General features: G+C 41.5%; 1 protein-coding gene across 1 annotated transcript in view; it reads left to right on the forward strand.

The window, feature by feature from the left end:
- Positions 1-6,169: 6,169 nt before the first annotated feature.
- RHOJ (ras homolog family member J) overlaps positions 6,170-14,074 on the forward strand; it is a gene marked incomplete at its 3' end in the record, with an annotated part of 96,271 nt that continues 88,366 nt past the window's right edge. Inside the window, exon 1 of the mRNA XM_080707356.1 lies at positions 6,170-6,375. Coding sequence (XP_080563482.1) covers positions 6,198-6,375 — 178 coding nt within the window. The 5' untranslated portion in view covers positions 6,170-6,197. The remainder of the gene's footprint in view (positions 6,376-14,074) is intronic.

Below are 14,074 nucleotides of genomic sequence, written 5' to 3' on the forward strand. Positions count from 1 at the left end.
AAAGACTCGTTTGATGGTGTTTCCTTGCCTTGTTTGCTCTTTCAAGCCCTTATCCTACTGAGACTTACCCAGTCCCTACCATGCACCAAGCACTGAACCTGGGATTTGAGCTGTGGTGTCATTTAAGCCTTGATAGTCCTCATGACTCTTTTTTCTGATACAGGTAATTTGTAGATATAGACTAACCAGCAAATAAACTATTTAGGCAGTCTGGCCAGACACATTCAGCCCACAGAACAGAATTAGATTTCCTTCTGTATTTACTGTTTTATCAACCAAGGGTGGGTCAGTGTTATAGTCTGAAAGTAAACTGTTCTTTATCTGGAGTCCCACTGGTATCCTTTGTGTTTCCTAGTTTGGGCATATTAGAAATACCAGCAAAGTTTGAAAGGAAAGATAGGAGAGGAAGAAGGCTGATCCTGATTAATGAGGGTCTACATCTGAACATGTGTAAAATTATGAATAAGACATGGTTAACCTAGACAAACATTGGTGGGAGGGGGGGAAGGGAAAATGAGGGCAGGGGGGAGAGGGCACCAAATATAATTTAAATGTATACTATTTATGTTCAATTAAAATTTGTTAAAATAAAAAATAAAAATAAATAAAAAAATAAAGTAAACTGTTCTTCTGACCTCATGGTCTGGAGGCAGCCATGCTCAAGAGGTGGGTCTCTGTGGGTGTGGCCTCTGAAGGCAGGGCATGATTGGAGGTGGATCCCTGGGGGTGTGGCCTCTGAAGGCAGGGCATGATTGGAGGTGGGCCCCTGGGGGTGTGGCCTCTGAAGGCAGGGCATGATTAGAAGTGGGTCCCTGGGGGTGGCCTCAGAAGGCAGGGCATGATTGGAGGTGGGTCCCTGGGGTGTGGCCTTGGGGACTATATATGTCCCTTGCCCCTCCCTTTGCTCTTTCTCTTCTACCAGTCATCATGCCTTGAGGCCCCTCCTCCTGCTCTGAAGCTACTCTAGCATAAACTGAAAATATCTAGAACTATGAGCAAATAAATCTTTTCTCTAAAGTTTTTCATGCCCAATAACAGCCGTAAGAATGTTGACCAAAACAGTCAGTAACCTATGGACTCCTTATGTGTTAAATCCAATTATGGTAACGAAATGCACCTTTGCATATGACAGAGTCCTGTTTCACTAGCTAGTCCTGAGATGCCTTCAAGTCCTCATTCGATGCATTAATTTTTTTTTATATGACATTGATGGTACCAATGCATTTGAAGCCAAGGGCAAGTGTGAGCTGTTTTTTAGCAGAAGTGGAAAAGTTCTACCAAACTTTCTCACTGCCCTCATAGAGCTCACATTCAAAAAGAGACAACAGGCTATGGCACGGCCCTGGGCCCGCAGAAGTTCAGCCTGTAGCAGTGACAACCTGAGGGTGGCCCTCCCAGGCAATGACCAATCCAGTGTCCTTAGCATTCTTGAGTGCAGATCACTAACTAGACAAAGTAATCACCAAAGCTCTGTGTTCAACCCCAAAAGGGCTATTCCCACAAGCTATTCCATCAGTGGCCTTGATGGAGAAAACTCCCAGCACCACCTCAACCTCAAATTTTCCACCCTTCAAAACATATCTCTCCAATTTGAAAAATCAGGAACCAATGGGGGAGTTCTTTCTAAACTGTAATCTATCTCCGGATGATCCAGAGGGAAGGAACTTGAATGATCCCTAGCCTCAAAAATCCAATCAGATAACCCACAAGACTCTTCCTGTGAAACATATACTTACATAACTCTTTATCATTACTGGCCAAACAGGCCTCTTCTTACCTAGGACAGAAGTCCCATCTGCCTATGACCTACTTTTCTTGAAATGAAGAGATTAAGGGGGTAAAAAGAGAAGTCCTCTAAACAGGGAAAAGAAATCCATTTCTAGAATTATAAAAAGATCATAGCAAAAAAAAAGTGTGGCTGATATGAGGCGTGGCCTGGGCAGTAAGTAGCCAGTGGCAGAGACAGGAGCATCCCTGATGACACTGGCTCAGCCCCTTGGGGAGGGGCAGTTCCAGTGCAGGTCCATCCTGGGACCGCCTGTTCAGGTTTAGCATCCCCAAGTGATTCTGAGGTGTAAGCTCAGAAGATTTGGATTACATCACACAATCCCTCCTGACTCACACCACACTCACCACCACTACAGACCTTACTCCAGAATAGCCACAAGAGGCTCCCTCTGGAATGGAGGTGACTCACAACTTTGCTGGGCATCCTGGAATCATCGGAATCACAGCACATGCCACATTCCTACAACTAACGTCAAAATATTCTACGTGGAGGCTAGTCCAGAATCAGAGCATCTCATCCAGTTGCATTACTCTCCCGTGTCAGTTGTCAAAAAAAAAAAAAAGAAAAAGAAAGAGGAAGACATCTAGGTTCTATTAAAGTCAGTAAAACTGGAAAGGATCATAGGAGTCTGAATTTTACACACAAAAAATAAAAATTTAAAAAATGCCCTCCCTGCTGGTATTTGGACAAAATTCACATGCAACCAAAGTTCAAAAGATGAGAGGAAGCCAGAGAATTAAGATCTCTTGGAAAAAGCAGAAAATGTCACTTAACAAGGTTTTACCATGTACTGGTAAGTTTGTATAAACTTAGTGGTGACCTAAACCAAGTAATTAATGGCTATGTAACCACCACTCAGTCATTTTCATGGCCCAAGACCCAAAAGCACAGGCATCCATAAAAACTTTTTTAACCAGTGGTCTTCCTACCACTTTCAAATGTACACATAAACCTCTGCAACCATATTAGATTCTTGACCATTCTACCTAGGGAAACACAATTCTACCTACTCCCAGACCTATGTAAACAATGCAAATTTGTTTTTAAGATTTCGCTATTCTAGTTTATGTCAATATTTGATATTTGGATACTTTGAATATTTGAAAAGATTTATTCTCTCATAATGTGATCCACTTCTCAGGATGAACTATTAAAATATTGACTTTTTGTCAATGTTACTAGGATGTCTCAAATCCTTTCTCCACAAATATTAGATTTAGGAGACAGTAAACTGATTTTTAAAAAAGTTCATTTTGAGAAATACAGCCAACATTCTCTACAGCTATAACCCATCTTTGTACATAATTGAGTCTGGCAAATGTACTTTTGGGTTAGAAATTTAAAAACTCAAACTACCAAGCCAGACATGGTTGTACAAACCTGTAATCCCCATACTTAAGAGGCTGAGGCAGGAGGATCACAGGTTTGAGGCCAGCTTCAACAACTTAGCAAAGCCCTCAACAATTTAGTGAGATAATATATATATATATATATATATATATATATATATATATGACTGGGGGTGTAGCTCAGAGGTAGAACACCCCCTTGGGTTCAATTTCCAGTAAAACACATATACACATACACACACACACACACAAGTTGCTTCTAGTTTCTTCTCTTTCTTCTCTCTTTTTTTTTTTTTTTTGTACTAATTGAACCCAGGGCCATTCTATCTTAAGCTACACTCCCAGCTCCTTATTTTGAAACTAAGTTATCATGTACTGGCCTTAAGCCTGTGCTTTCCCTGTCCCAGCCTCCCTACTACTATAATTACAGTACAGGCATGTGCCACTATACTTGGCTTCTAGTCTCTTAAATATCTCAAGTCACAATCTACATAGCAATCAGAATGGACTTAAATATCTGACGGTGCAAGGTTTGGGTAACACACAGATATAGCAAAGGCCAAGGCTCAGTGGATCAGGGCACATTTGTAACACAGGAATACTAGCTTTTAGTTGACCAGCTGAGAAATTGTATTTCATAATTCAATGGAGTACCATGTCACATTTACTGTCCAATCAATCTCAGGGATGAGGTCCAACACCTCTCATCACACGTGCTCAAAGTGATCTTGTCCACGTTCAGGGGGGGACTCTCAACACTGCCGGCCACTCCTTCACCTAAACAGACGCATTTGGCTGCCACTTTCCCCAGTAAAACCTAAGCTTCCAAATTGCAGTTTTATTACCACATGTTCCAGGTGTTACATGTAGACTAAATGAAATAAATTATATGAATCACATGCAGTTATAGACATCTTCGAATGCTTCAGAATGGCACTATATATAAACCATTGGACTTTTACGTTACAACTACAACCTCAACTAAACTATCTTTGATTGTCATCGGGTGATTCACCAATATTTGGTTTCCCTTCCTGGCACAAGGTAGGATTATACTTCTAACCCTCCGTTGACTCCAGCATGGTGCAACATGATTTGACCAGGGAATGTGAGCAGAAGTGTAACTTCCAGGAGGAAGCTTTAAGAGTCGATGTCTCTTCCTCACAGTTATTTCTGCCTCTGCCTCAGTGATCATCGATATTCTCGGCTTGACTCCTCAGTCAGCCTAGATTCCTGAATAAAGATGACAGTGATACACACAGAGATGCAAGGTGAACAAGAAACATGTGTGTTGCTTTAAATCGCTGAGGTTTGGGAGCTGTTTTTCACTGTAACACAACCTAGCTGATACACCACAGCCTAACTGAAACACCATCCACACCAGCCTTCACGGGACGGGTATATTGAGACCCTGAGCATTATGGGAAAGTGTTACTATATTCCAAAACAGAAAAAAAAATTGGATTACATCTTTTATATGGTGGCATATGTATGATAAGTGGATATATATATGACACATATATATATGCCACTTGCTAAAATATGCTTTTCCTCTAACCACCCTCCCCCCACAAAATAAACTCCTCAAAGCAACTGGATAATCTGAATTTTTCAAAATCTCAAAAAAGTAAAGTTCCTTTTCTTTAACCCATTTGTCAAAATCATTTGCAGCGTTCCACTTCTTTTCCAAAACCAAGTACATTAATCAAATGCATACCTTCAAAGGGACTTCATATTGAGGGGCCCAATAGACAAATAAATTAGCTGCCAACAGCTCCTTTGTAATTGAAGAGGGCCAGGCAAACCCAAGGGAGAGGACTAAATCAGAAAGGGGAACATCCAAGCCGAAACACAGCATCAGGGACCCAAACCAAAAAGCTGCCCTACCCCCTTCAATCTGCAAGGGTGTTGTGTGAGCCAAACCCATGTGTGCTTATTTATGAATTTTAAAAAAATACAAACACCCCATATCTGATTGATTTCTTATGCGGTACAACCATAAAAATTGCTGGTGTCTGGAATCCATATTGGAGCCTGATGGTCACGCGTGGCGCGCTCATAAACCTGATCACACGTGTTCTACCTATGACCTATGGAAACTGTTTCCCTCGAGACGGTGGGGGATTCTGGAAGGCTCGCTTCTTGATCACAGAAAAAGGATCCCTTGAAGTCTCTCATAAGGATCGCTTGTGCTTTCTCATTTGAGTAAGTAAAAAACTGTCCACTTTCAACTTGCAGAGCCTCCCGCTGGTGACTCAGGGAGCGATGATGTCATGTGTTATGCTACAGTCGCTGGCGTGCTCCTCTGCTCGCTCCAAGGGTTCCCTCTGTTTCTGTGGCGGACAATCCTCCCCGGTTTGAGTTTCTATCCTTCCGTCAGCTTCTTCCCAGCCAGCCCAAGCAAACAGCCTCCCTAGCAAGCGGACTGACAGGACAGGAAGCGTGACAGCTGAGTCTGCAGTGGGACCCCTGGTGTTTCCCACCCCCTGTCCTGGCACGGTTCCCCACAAGTACAAACACACACACAGCGTTCCCATTGTTGCAGTCGCCCCAGCCCACTGATCCTAATATGGAATGCAGCAGGAAACCCATGATTTCCTGACACTCGGCAAGCTGGAGGAAGCAAGAAAAGAACTCCATTAAAAAGCCCAGCTTCCCTCCATGTTAGAGGCGAGCTGGAAAATGGGGAGGATTTAAGCAAAATTCCACCACGCCTTCAGCCAAGCTGGAGAACGGGTAAAACACAGGCTGCTGAGATTTCTAGACGGCCAGGAAGCCTCAAGAATTCTGTGGAAATGAGAGCTTCCTGACTCAAGCCGAAAGGGGAAAGGGATAGACCCTTTTAACAACTCCCCCAAGTGTGTGTTACCTTCCTTTCCAGTATGGCAAGCACCAGGGCATCGAGCAGCCTGGGCCGTGCCTGTCTGATCCAGGGTAGCCAAAATAAGGCAGCGTGAAGCCAAGCCTGGCGCTCGCCTCCAGACCCTGCATGTGCTTTGGAAGCAGCAGCAGCAGCAGCAGCAGCAGCAGCAGCAGTTACCGCAGCTGGAGCCGCAGGCATGAACTGCAAAGAGGGACCTGACAGCCGCCGCAGCTGCAGGGACCCCGAGGAGAAGAAGATGCTGAAGTGCGTGGTGGTCGGGGATGGCGCCGTGGGGAAGACCTGCTTGCTGATGAGCTACGCCAACGACGCCTTCCCCGAGGAGTATGTGCCCACCGTGTTCGACCACTATGCAGGTAAGAAAAAGTTGGAGACTCTCTGAGTTCCCAGATGAGCAGTGTTGGGGGCGATCCCCCCAAGTTCCGAGGGGCCTGCCTGAGTTAGAACGTTAGTGCTAAGCCCGGGCCTGGCAATCACCAGGTAGCTCAGCACAACATACAACCAAGGACTTGGCCAGAGTTGTAGGGAGAAGAAGATGTGCACTGGTTGATATTTAAGCATCTTCTCCTCACCCCTCAGAGCAAACAAATAGCCCTGGGAAAAGACCCTCCACTGCCCTCCAGACTTTGGGGCCAAGAGGTTTGACTCCATACAACTTTTTATTGTGAACATTTTTAAGTGGATTGTAATTATATCACGATTCTTTCCTATCCAAAAAAAAAAAGAGAGACTAAACACAAAACTGGTGAAACAAATATTCTTGTCACGTTTTATCTATATATTTCATGTCATTTTTTTTAATGAAAATGCTAAGTGCTAGTAAGTAAGACACATCTTTTCTATCCCCCTTGGTACCAAAATACTATACTTTCACTTTTCCTGGAGTTTTTAGATGGAGGGAGAAAAGTATTAAAAGTTTTTAAACTTCGGTCAGGCAATCTATATTTTGCATTTTAAAAATGTTTTTATTAATATGTCATAAAATACAAGTACAAATAAAATCTGAATTATTTTAAAGTACTTCTTGAAAGGACACACCTGAGAAAATATTTTAAAGCATTATAATTAACACACCGTGGCCACAACTTATTCTTTCGGAGGGGGTAGATTTTGAGTGCTCTAAAGTTCATCGGCATACTCTTCTCAGTGTGATCACATTAACTAAATTTTCCGATTTCAACTCTGGCCTTTTCTCTTAGCTTCCAAAACAAATCTTAGGAAGTTTCCCCTGTGGAAGTTCATTAAATTCTCCAGACTTGCCGTAGCGTAAGCTGCATAACTTTTTGTGAGTGTAGTGATGGGAATGGTGTGCCATCAGAGACTTGGTATTTCGTAAGAGGGCTGTTTCTTCACCTTGCCTTTGGATCAGGCACAGCAAGGAGGAAGTGGTCCACAGGAAACCAGTGTGAGTGTGTGTTTTGCTCCGTGGCCATATGAAATCCTTCCTCCATGGGACGGAGCTTCTTTTCCAGGGCTAGACAGCCACCTCTGTCTGTCCTTCTTCCAACTTGTACATGACTTACCACAAAAAGACAGAACAGATAAAGAGAGACCCAATGAGGACAGGATCCATTTCCCAGCAGGTTTTCTATCTTTGCAGAAATTATGATCAATTTTAATACTGGATCTCTTAAGTCTTTCTGAAAATATAACTATGCCCAGAGAATACCATTTTAATGAGAACAGTATAAAGAAGAAGAGATAAACTTTCATCATGAGAAAAAAAAACTATAATATTTATGGCTCTGTGGTGCTTTGAGAAAGTTACTCAGATTCTGGCCTTGAAAACATAGTAGCGAAAGTTTTTTATTCCACTTTTTTCTTCCATGAAGGGAAAATTGATGAGTTCCTTATTTTGAAAACTTTTAGGTCAAACGTTAAATTTAAAAACTGCAAAAAGGAGAAGCTTCAAATGCTCAGGAAAATTATATATCTGGATCCCCATCTATTGAGTGAACTAATTACACTGGTGTCAGGAAGAGAAGAAAATTGTCTTTAGAAATAATATCAGCCTATTAAAAAGAAAACACCTTAGAGATCAACCAAGGCTAAACCACAGCTAGATTCTGCCAGGACCCAATTATTTTCTATTTCAATTATGTACACATTTATGGCGTTTGAGCATGAAAACATCTCAAAGACTTTGGCTGCATTATTATTTTTAGCACCCAAGAAATCACAGCCACTATACCCAGAGCAATTCTTTGCACATAGTAGGCATCCTTAAACATGGCTACTTTTTTTTTTCTCTAAGGATGGAACCCGGGAGATTCTACCTCCCAACTATATTCCCAGCCCTATTTTTTGTTGTTGTTCATTATTTTGAAATCGGGTCTCACTGAGTTGCAAAGAACCTCATTAAGTAGCTGAGGCTGGCCTTGAACCATGATCCTCCTGTCTCAGCCTCCCAAATGCTGGAATCACAAGTGTGCACCACCACACCCAGCATTTATTTGCATTTTAATTCAGTTCCATAACTATGCACAAGCATATAGACTTTTTAAAAATAATAATAATAGTTACTAAAAATCTAACAGTTATCACATGTGGGTGGGGTACTAAGAACTTTACAAATATTAATTCATTTTTCTCATAAACAAATCTAACACCTTTATTGTGCCTGTTTTCACTGTGTCACAGTTGAGGTACAGAGAAGCTAAGTAATTTGTTTAAGGCCACAAGATAAATAGCATAGCCAATATTAGAACTGGCCCTTGGCCCTAGAGCTTGTCATTTTGAGCTGTATGTTTACATCCATATTATTATATTTTTGCTTTACCAGGATGAGCATTTTTTAGTGAAAAAATCTTTTTTGTGTGATAGTGGGGATGAAACCCAGGGACATTCTACCTTTGAGCTACACCCCCAGTCCTATTTTTTCTTCTTTATTTTGAAACTGGGTCTCACTGGGTTGCAAAGAACCTCACTAAGTAGCTGAGGCTACTTAGTCCACGAACCTCGATCCTTCTGTCTCAGCCTCCCAACTGCTGGGACAAGAGGGTCGCAGTTCTAGGAGAGCCTCAGCCATTTAGTGAGGTTCTTTGCAACCCAGTGAAACCCTGTTTCAAAATAAAGAAGAAAAAAATAGGGCTAGGGGTGTAGCTCAAAGGTAGAATGCCCCTGAGTCCCATCCCCAGCACTGCAAAAATAAAAATAAATAATAAAATAATAAATAAAAGATAAGAACTACAACAGGGAAAACTATAATTTTACAGGTATCTTATAGAAGTATAGTCTGTGATAGGGTATAGTTTTCCTTAACAAAATAGCTACCACATATACTGATAATTGATGACTATGTATACATAAAGTTATAGTCAGAGGAGGAGACCTTGTCAGTTTTGCATGCGTGATGTCAGAAAAATTAACAATCAACTAGAAAAAAAAAAACTTGTGTGTTTTATGAATCCTGGTTTTATCCCTTCCTCCTAACTACCAGAATGAAAAAGTAAATCTCCTCTATACAGCTTTCCTTGAGTCTCTAAGGAGAGTTTCTCATTCCATCTTTAACCATCTCCAGAAATGTGTTTACATCTCTAGGGCACATCACTGCTGTCTCTGCAGCTTGTGTGTTTCCCCACTTTCCCATCCTCAATGGGCAGGAAATGTTCCTGCCTTGCCCAATCCAGTCTTCACCTTGGTCTCTTAGAAGGCCTCAAAGGCTTCTTCTCTTAGGTTGCCCTCAGTTTATTACTATCCTTGATACACTTTCTGCACTGGGTGCCACATTCTCCTGGTGTTTATTCCACTCACCAGCAAACCTCTCTCCATCTCCTCTGCCAGCTCTTCCCAAACACTAACTGCTGAAAAACTTCAGTGTTCAGTTCCTTGAGCCTCTATTTAGGTTCATGTTGTGGTTGGCTGTATCTCATCTTGTGCTTAAAACATTATATATATGCTAACAACTTCCAAGTTGATATATCTACCCCCCAACTCTGAACACTCATATATATCTGGCCATTTGAATACTTAATGGGCATCTCAATCTTAATCTGTCCAAAGAGAAGTTTGTGTGCCCCAAATCCACTCGTCCTCTGCTCTTCTCCTTATAAAAATATAACCATTCTCTTCTAAATGTGACTATGAAAAATCTTTGGTGTTATCCTATTTGATTTCTCTTTTCCTTTGACAACACCCTCCTCCTTCACCAAATGATCAATTATTATCCTAGCTCCTTCTAGTTATCTCAGTGTTCAAAATATAATATATCCCAAACCTGACCACTTGCCACTACCTCCATTGCCTTTTCTCCTGTCCAAACCACCTTTGTCTCTCGTCCAGACTACTATAACCACCTCTCAATTCCCTACTTCCAATCTTGTTCCCTATAGTCGATTCTCCACACAATGGCAGAGAGATTCACATCTTCAATTCCTCCAATCACTTCCCTGAATGCTCAGACTTTTCTCTCCCACTTCATCCCCTAGCACTCTTCCCTTCAGGTTTTCTGCTGTGGTCCCACTATCCATCTTGCTATTCAACAAAAAGACCAAAATCCTTCTTCCTTTGCTCTTACCCTAGCCTGACACTTCCCCCAGATTCTCCTTAGTTTGAATTATCTAAGCCATTGCTCATATACACACATGTGCACATGTGTGTGCCCATACACACACTGACACTCTGACTATTCTGCTATGTCTTCCTTCCCAATATTAACACTGAATGACATTATATATTTATCTTCTATTCTCAGTATCTAAAAACGGAGCCTGACATATAGTAGACTCTCAATAGATAGTCATTAAACTAACTACTATGTCTTAATGATCCTGCTGCCGGGCGTGGTGGCGCACTCTTGTAATCCCCATGCTTGGGAGGTGGAGACAGGAGGATCGCGCAGGTTCGAAGCCAGCCTCGCTGGCTTACGAGACCCTCTTTCCAAATAAAAATATAAAAGAAAATAGGTGTTTGGGAGTGTAGCCCGGAGGTAGAAGGGCTTCCAGAAATCCCAGTACCACCAAAAAAATAAAAAAATAAAAAATAAATAAATAAAAATTTTAAAAAATGATCTTGCTCCCTCCAGCATTCAAATAGAAGTAGTCCATCAAAACTGTGCTGAATAAAAGAACAAGCTGGTCTGATAGATATATCTCTAAAGATAAACATATAAAAATGTTTATTAAATTTATTCCTATTGTTGAACTATTTTGTTCACATTTTAGATAATCATTTTACCTCTATTGTAATTGTAATACAATATTTAATTGTCTTGACCTAAGTGGCCAGTGCATCACTGATCTATGGAACAGTGATACTTTATCATGTGTATCACTTGATATTTCTCCATTTGCATTCATTTCAAAAGTTAGCCTAAATTCGGAGTGGCCCATTCAAACTCTTGCAATCATTATATACAAAGCATACTCCTGAGTAACCCCAAGTTCAACAGAGGGCTAAGACTAAAGGGTAAATGGGAGTGGGCTAAAGGTCAAAGGGTAACTCCTGGTTTTCAGTGGACCAAGTAGACATCTCTGTGCCCTGCTTCCTTCTCCCTTCAGGGACTGTCCTAAAAACCTTTGGAGCCTTCACGGTTTACCAGAGAACAAGCATGACCCCCAATCTTATCTTTTTCTTTGAGTTTTATAGTTGATCCCTTCCTGATAAAATCTTCTTATCAATTAGTGACATAAGATAAGACTTCTATTTTAAGTTTAGTTGGATTGTATGCTAAGTTAGATTGTATGCACACCTTTTCTATTTGGGTAAATAAGTGTGTAAAAAGCTAAATCCAGTTGAAAGCCCATTGTGTATGATGTACCTGATTCATTATCTCCATCCTTTGTATTAAAACATATTTTATCTAAAGATTTCTAACACCCCTCCTTCCCAGAGTTCCTCTGCCAAAAGCCATCGAATTTGGAAATTCACTTTATGCCAATATTTGCAAACCCAGACAGCTTATGCAGGAAATTAACACAATTCATGGAAAAGAGGAAAATCCAGCTACTCTGTCAGCTGAGTGAGGTAAAAAAGGAAGTTGCTTTCATAGAGAACTGAAAATCAGTTCTAACTTTTTCCATCAAGTCAAATGGTAATCTGCCCAAGGTAGACTCAGTCACAGCCAGGAAGGTGAGCAGGAGAGGAGCAGCTCCAGATCTAAGTCACAGGGGTGAGGGCAGGGGAAAAACAGAGAAATTTTTAAAAATTGAATAAAATAAAGTCTTGAGCTAGGCGTGGTGGCACACGCCTGCAATCCTAATACTTGGGAGGCAGAGACAGGAGGTTCACAGGTTCAAGGCCAGCCTCGACAACCTAATGAGGCCCATAGAAACTTAGTGAGACCCCTTCCCAAAATAAAAAATAAAATGGGGCTGGAGGTATAGCTCAGAAATACAATACCCCTGAGTTCAATCCCCAGTACCACACCCACACTGAAAAAAACGTCCTGAGCTGGGTGTGGAGGCACACACCTGTAATCCTAGTACTCAGGCGGCCAGGCTCAGCAACTTAACAAGGTTTTGTGCAACTTAGTGAGACTCAGTTTCAAAATAAAATAAGGCTGGTGGTGTAGCTCAGAAGCAGAATGCTCCTGGGTATAATCCCCAGTACCACATTAAAAAAAAAAAAAAAAAAAAGGCCTGGGTCCAGAAAAAGTTCTGCTGTATGGGTAAACAGGAGTTTCTTTTCTGCTCCTTCTGAAACACCTAAGAGTCTCTGAAGAAAGGATGCGTTTCAGTATGTATAAGCCACAAGAAAAGTTAGAGCGAGTCTCATGGGACTATGAAATAAGTCACAGGTTCTTTTTCCTCCTACCATAGGAGATATGATTATTTTTATATAAAATTTAAGAAAATCTAATAGGAAGCTATTAGAATTAAGATAGTTTGACAGTGTTTTTCAATGTAGTATCAATATGCAAAAATAAGCCTGTCCAACAAATTCTTATTATCATTATTACACATATTAATTACACAAATCAATGAGATTCACTGTGGCTTTCATACATGCGTAACCCATGCATCATGCTTTGCTCATATCCTTCCTCTAACCTTGACCCCACCCTCAAGCCCCAACAATCACCAGGTTCTGAACATCAGATAAAAACATACAAGAATGCCAGGCATGGTGGCACATGCTTGTAATCCCAGCATTTGAGAGGCTGAGACAGGAGGTTCAAGGACAGCCTTGCTAGTCAGTGAGACCCTTTGCAACTCAGTGAGACCCTGTTTCAAAATAAGGAACAAAAAATAGGGCTGGGAGGTAGAATGCCCCTGGGTTCCATCCCCAGTACTGCAAAAATAAAAATAAAATAAAATAAATACAAGAAGTTCATGAAAGACAAGACAGGACCAACTCAGTCATTCACTCTGCTCCTTCTAAACACAACGACAAAAAACAAAAACAAAAAAAAAAAAACAGTGTCCCATGGGCATCTCATTCCCCAACCTCTCTTTCTGGAGCAGTGTGATGCTTTTTCTGAACTCAAGGAGGCCAGACTAAAGGTGCAGTAGCAGGAACCTTATAGACACTTACATAGTTCCTTCCGCAGTCTACCTTGTGATGTTTAGCAGACTTCCAGGATGGAAATTGCACTCCAAAAATAAAATATACGGAGAAGGTACACTGCAAGCTTCTTAGAAGTGAGAAAGAAAAATGAATAAATGAGGAAGAAAGAAAAGTATGTTATCAGTGGCCAAAGTAGCATAGGAAAAGCCCACTCCAGGGGCAGAAATTATATCTGCCCTCCATGATTCCCTGGCATCCCAGCTTTAGCCAACCACACATCAAGGTCAGCAACCGATTCAGGCCTCAGCAGACAGGCTTTCTGTGAGCAAAGCGTAGCTTTCCACAGTCTGGCTCCTCTCACTGTACAGGTTAGGAAATGCGTCAGAAATTTGACCACCTGGTGAAGAGGTGAACTGCCCAGGTGAACAGCTCCTGGGATAGCTTTTCTAAAACCATCCACTTTTCCCTCTTCTCTTGAAGCAAATAGCAAATTTGGCTCCACAATGGTAGGCTGGATGCTCATGTCTTTGGATGTGGTACCCTGTTCTGCAAAGGCAGCATGGATGTGGATATCTCAGGACTCTCAAGGAGGGATGGGTAAGAAAACTC

This window comes from Muscardinus avellanarius (genome assembly GCF_963383645.1).
Source record: "Muscardinus avellanarius genome assembly, chromosome: 12".
NCBI classification, from domain to species: Eukaryota; Metazoa; Chordata; class Mammalia; order Rodentia; family Gliridae; genus Muscardinus; species Muscardinus avellanarius.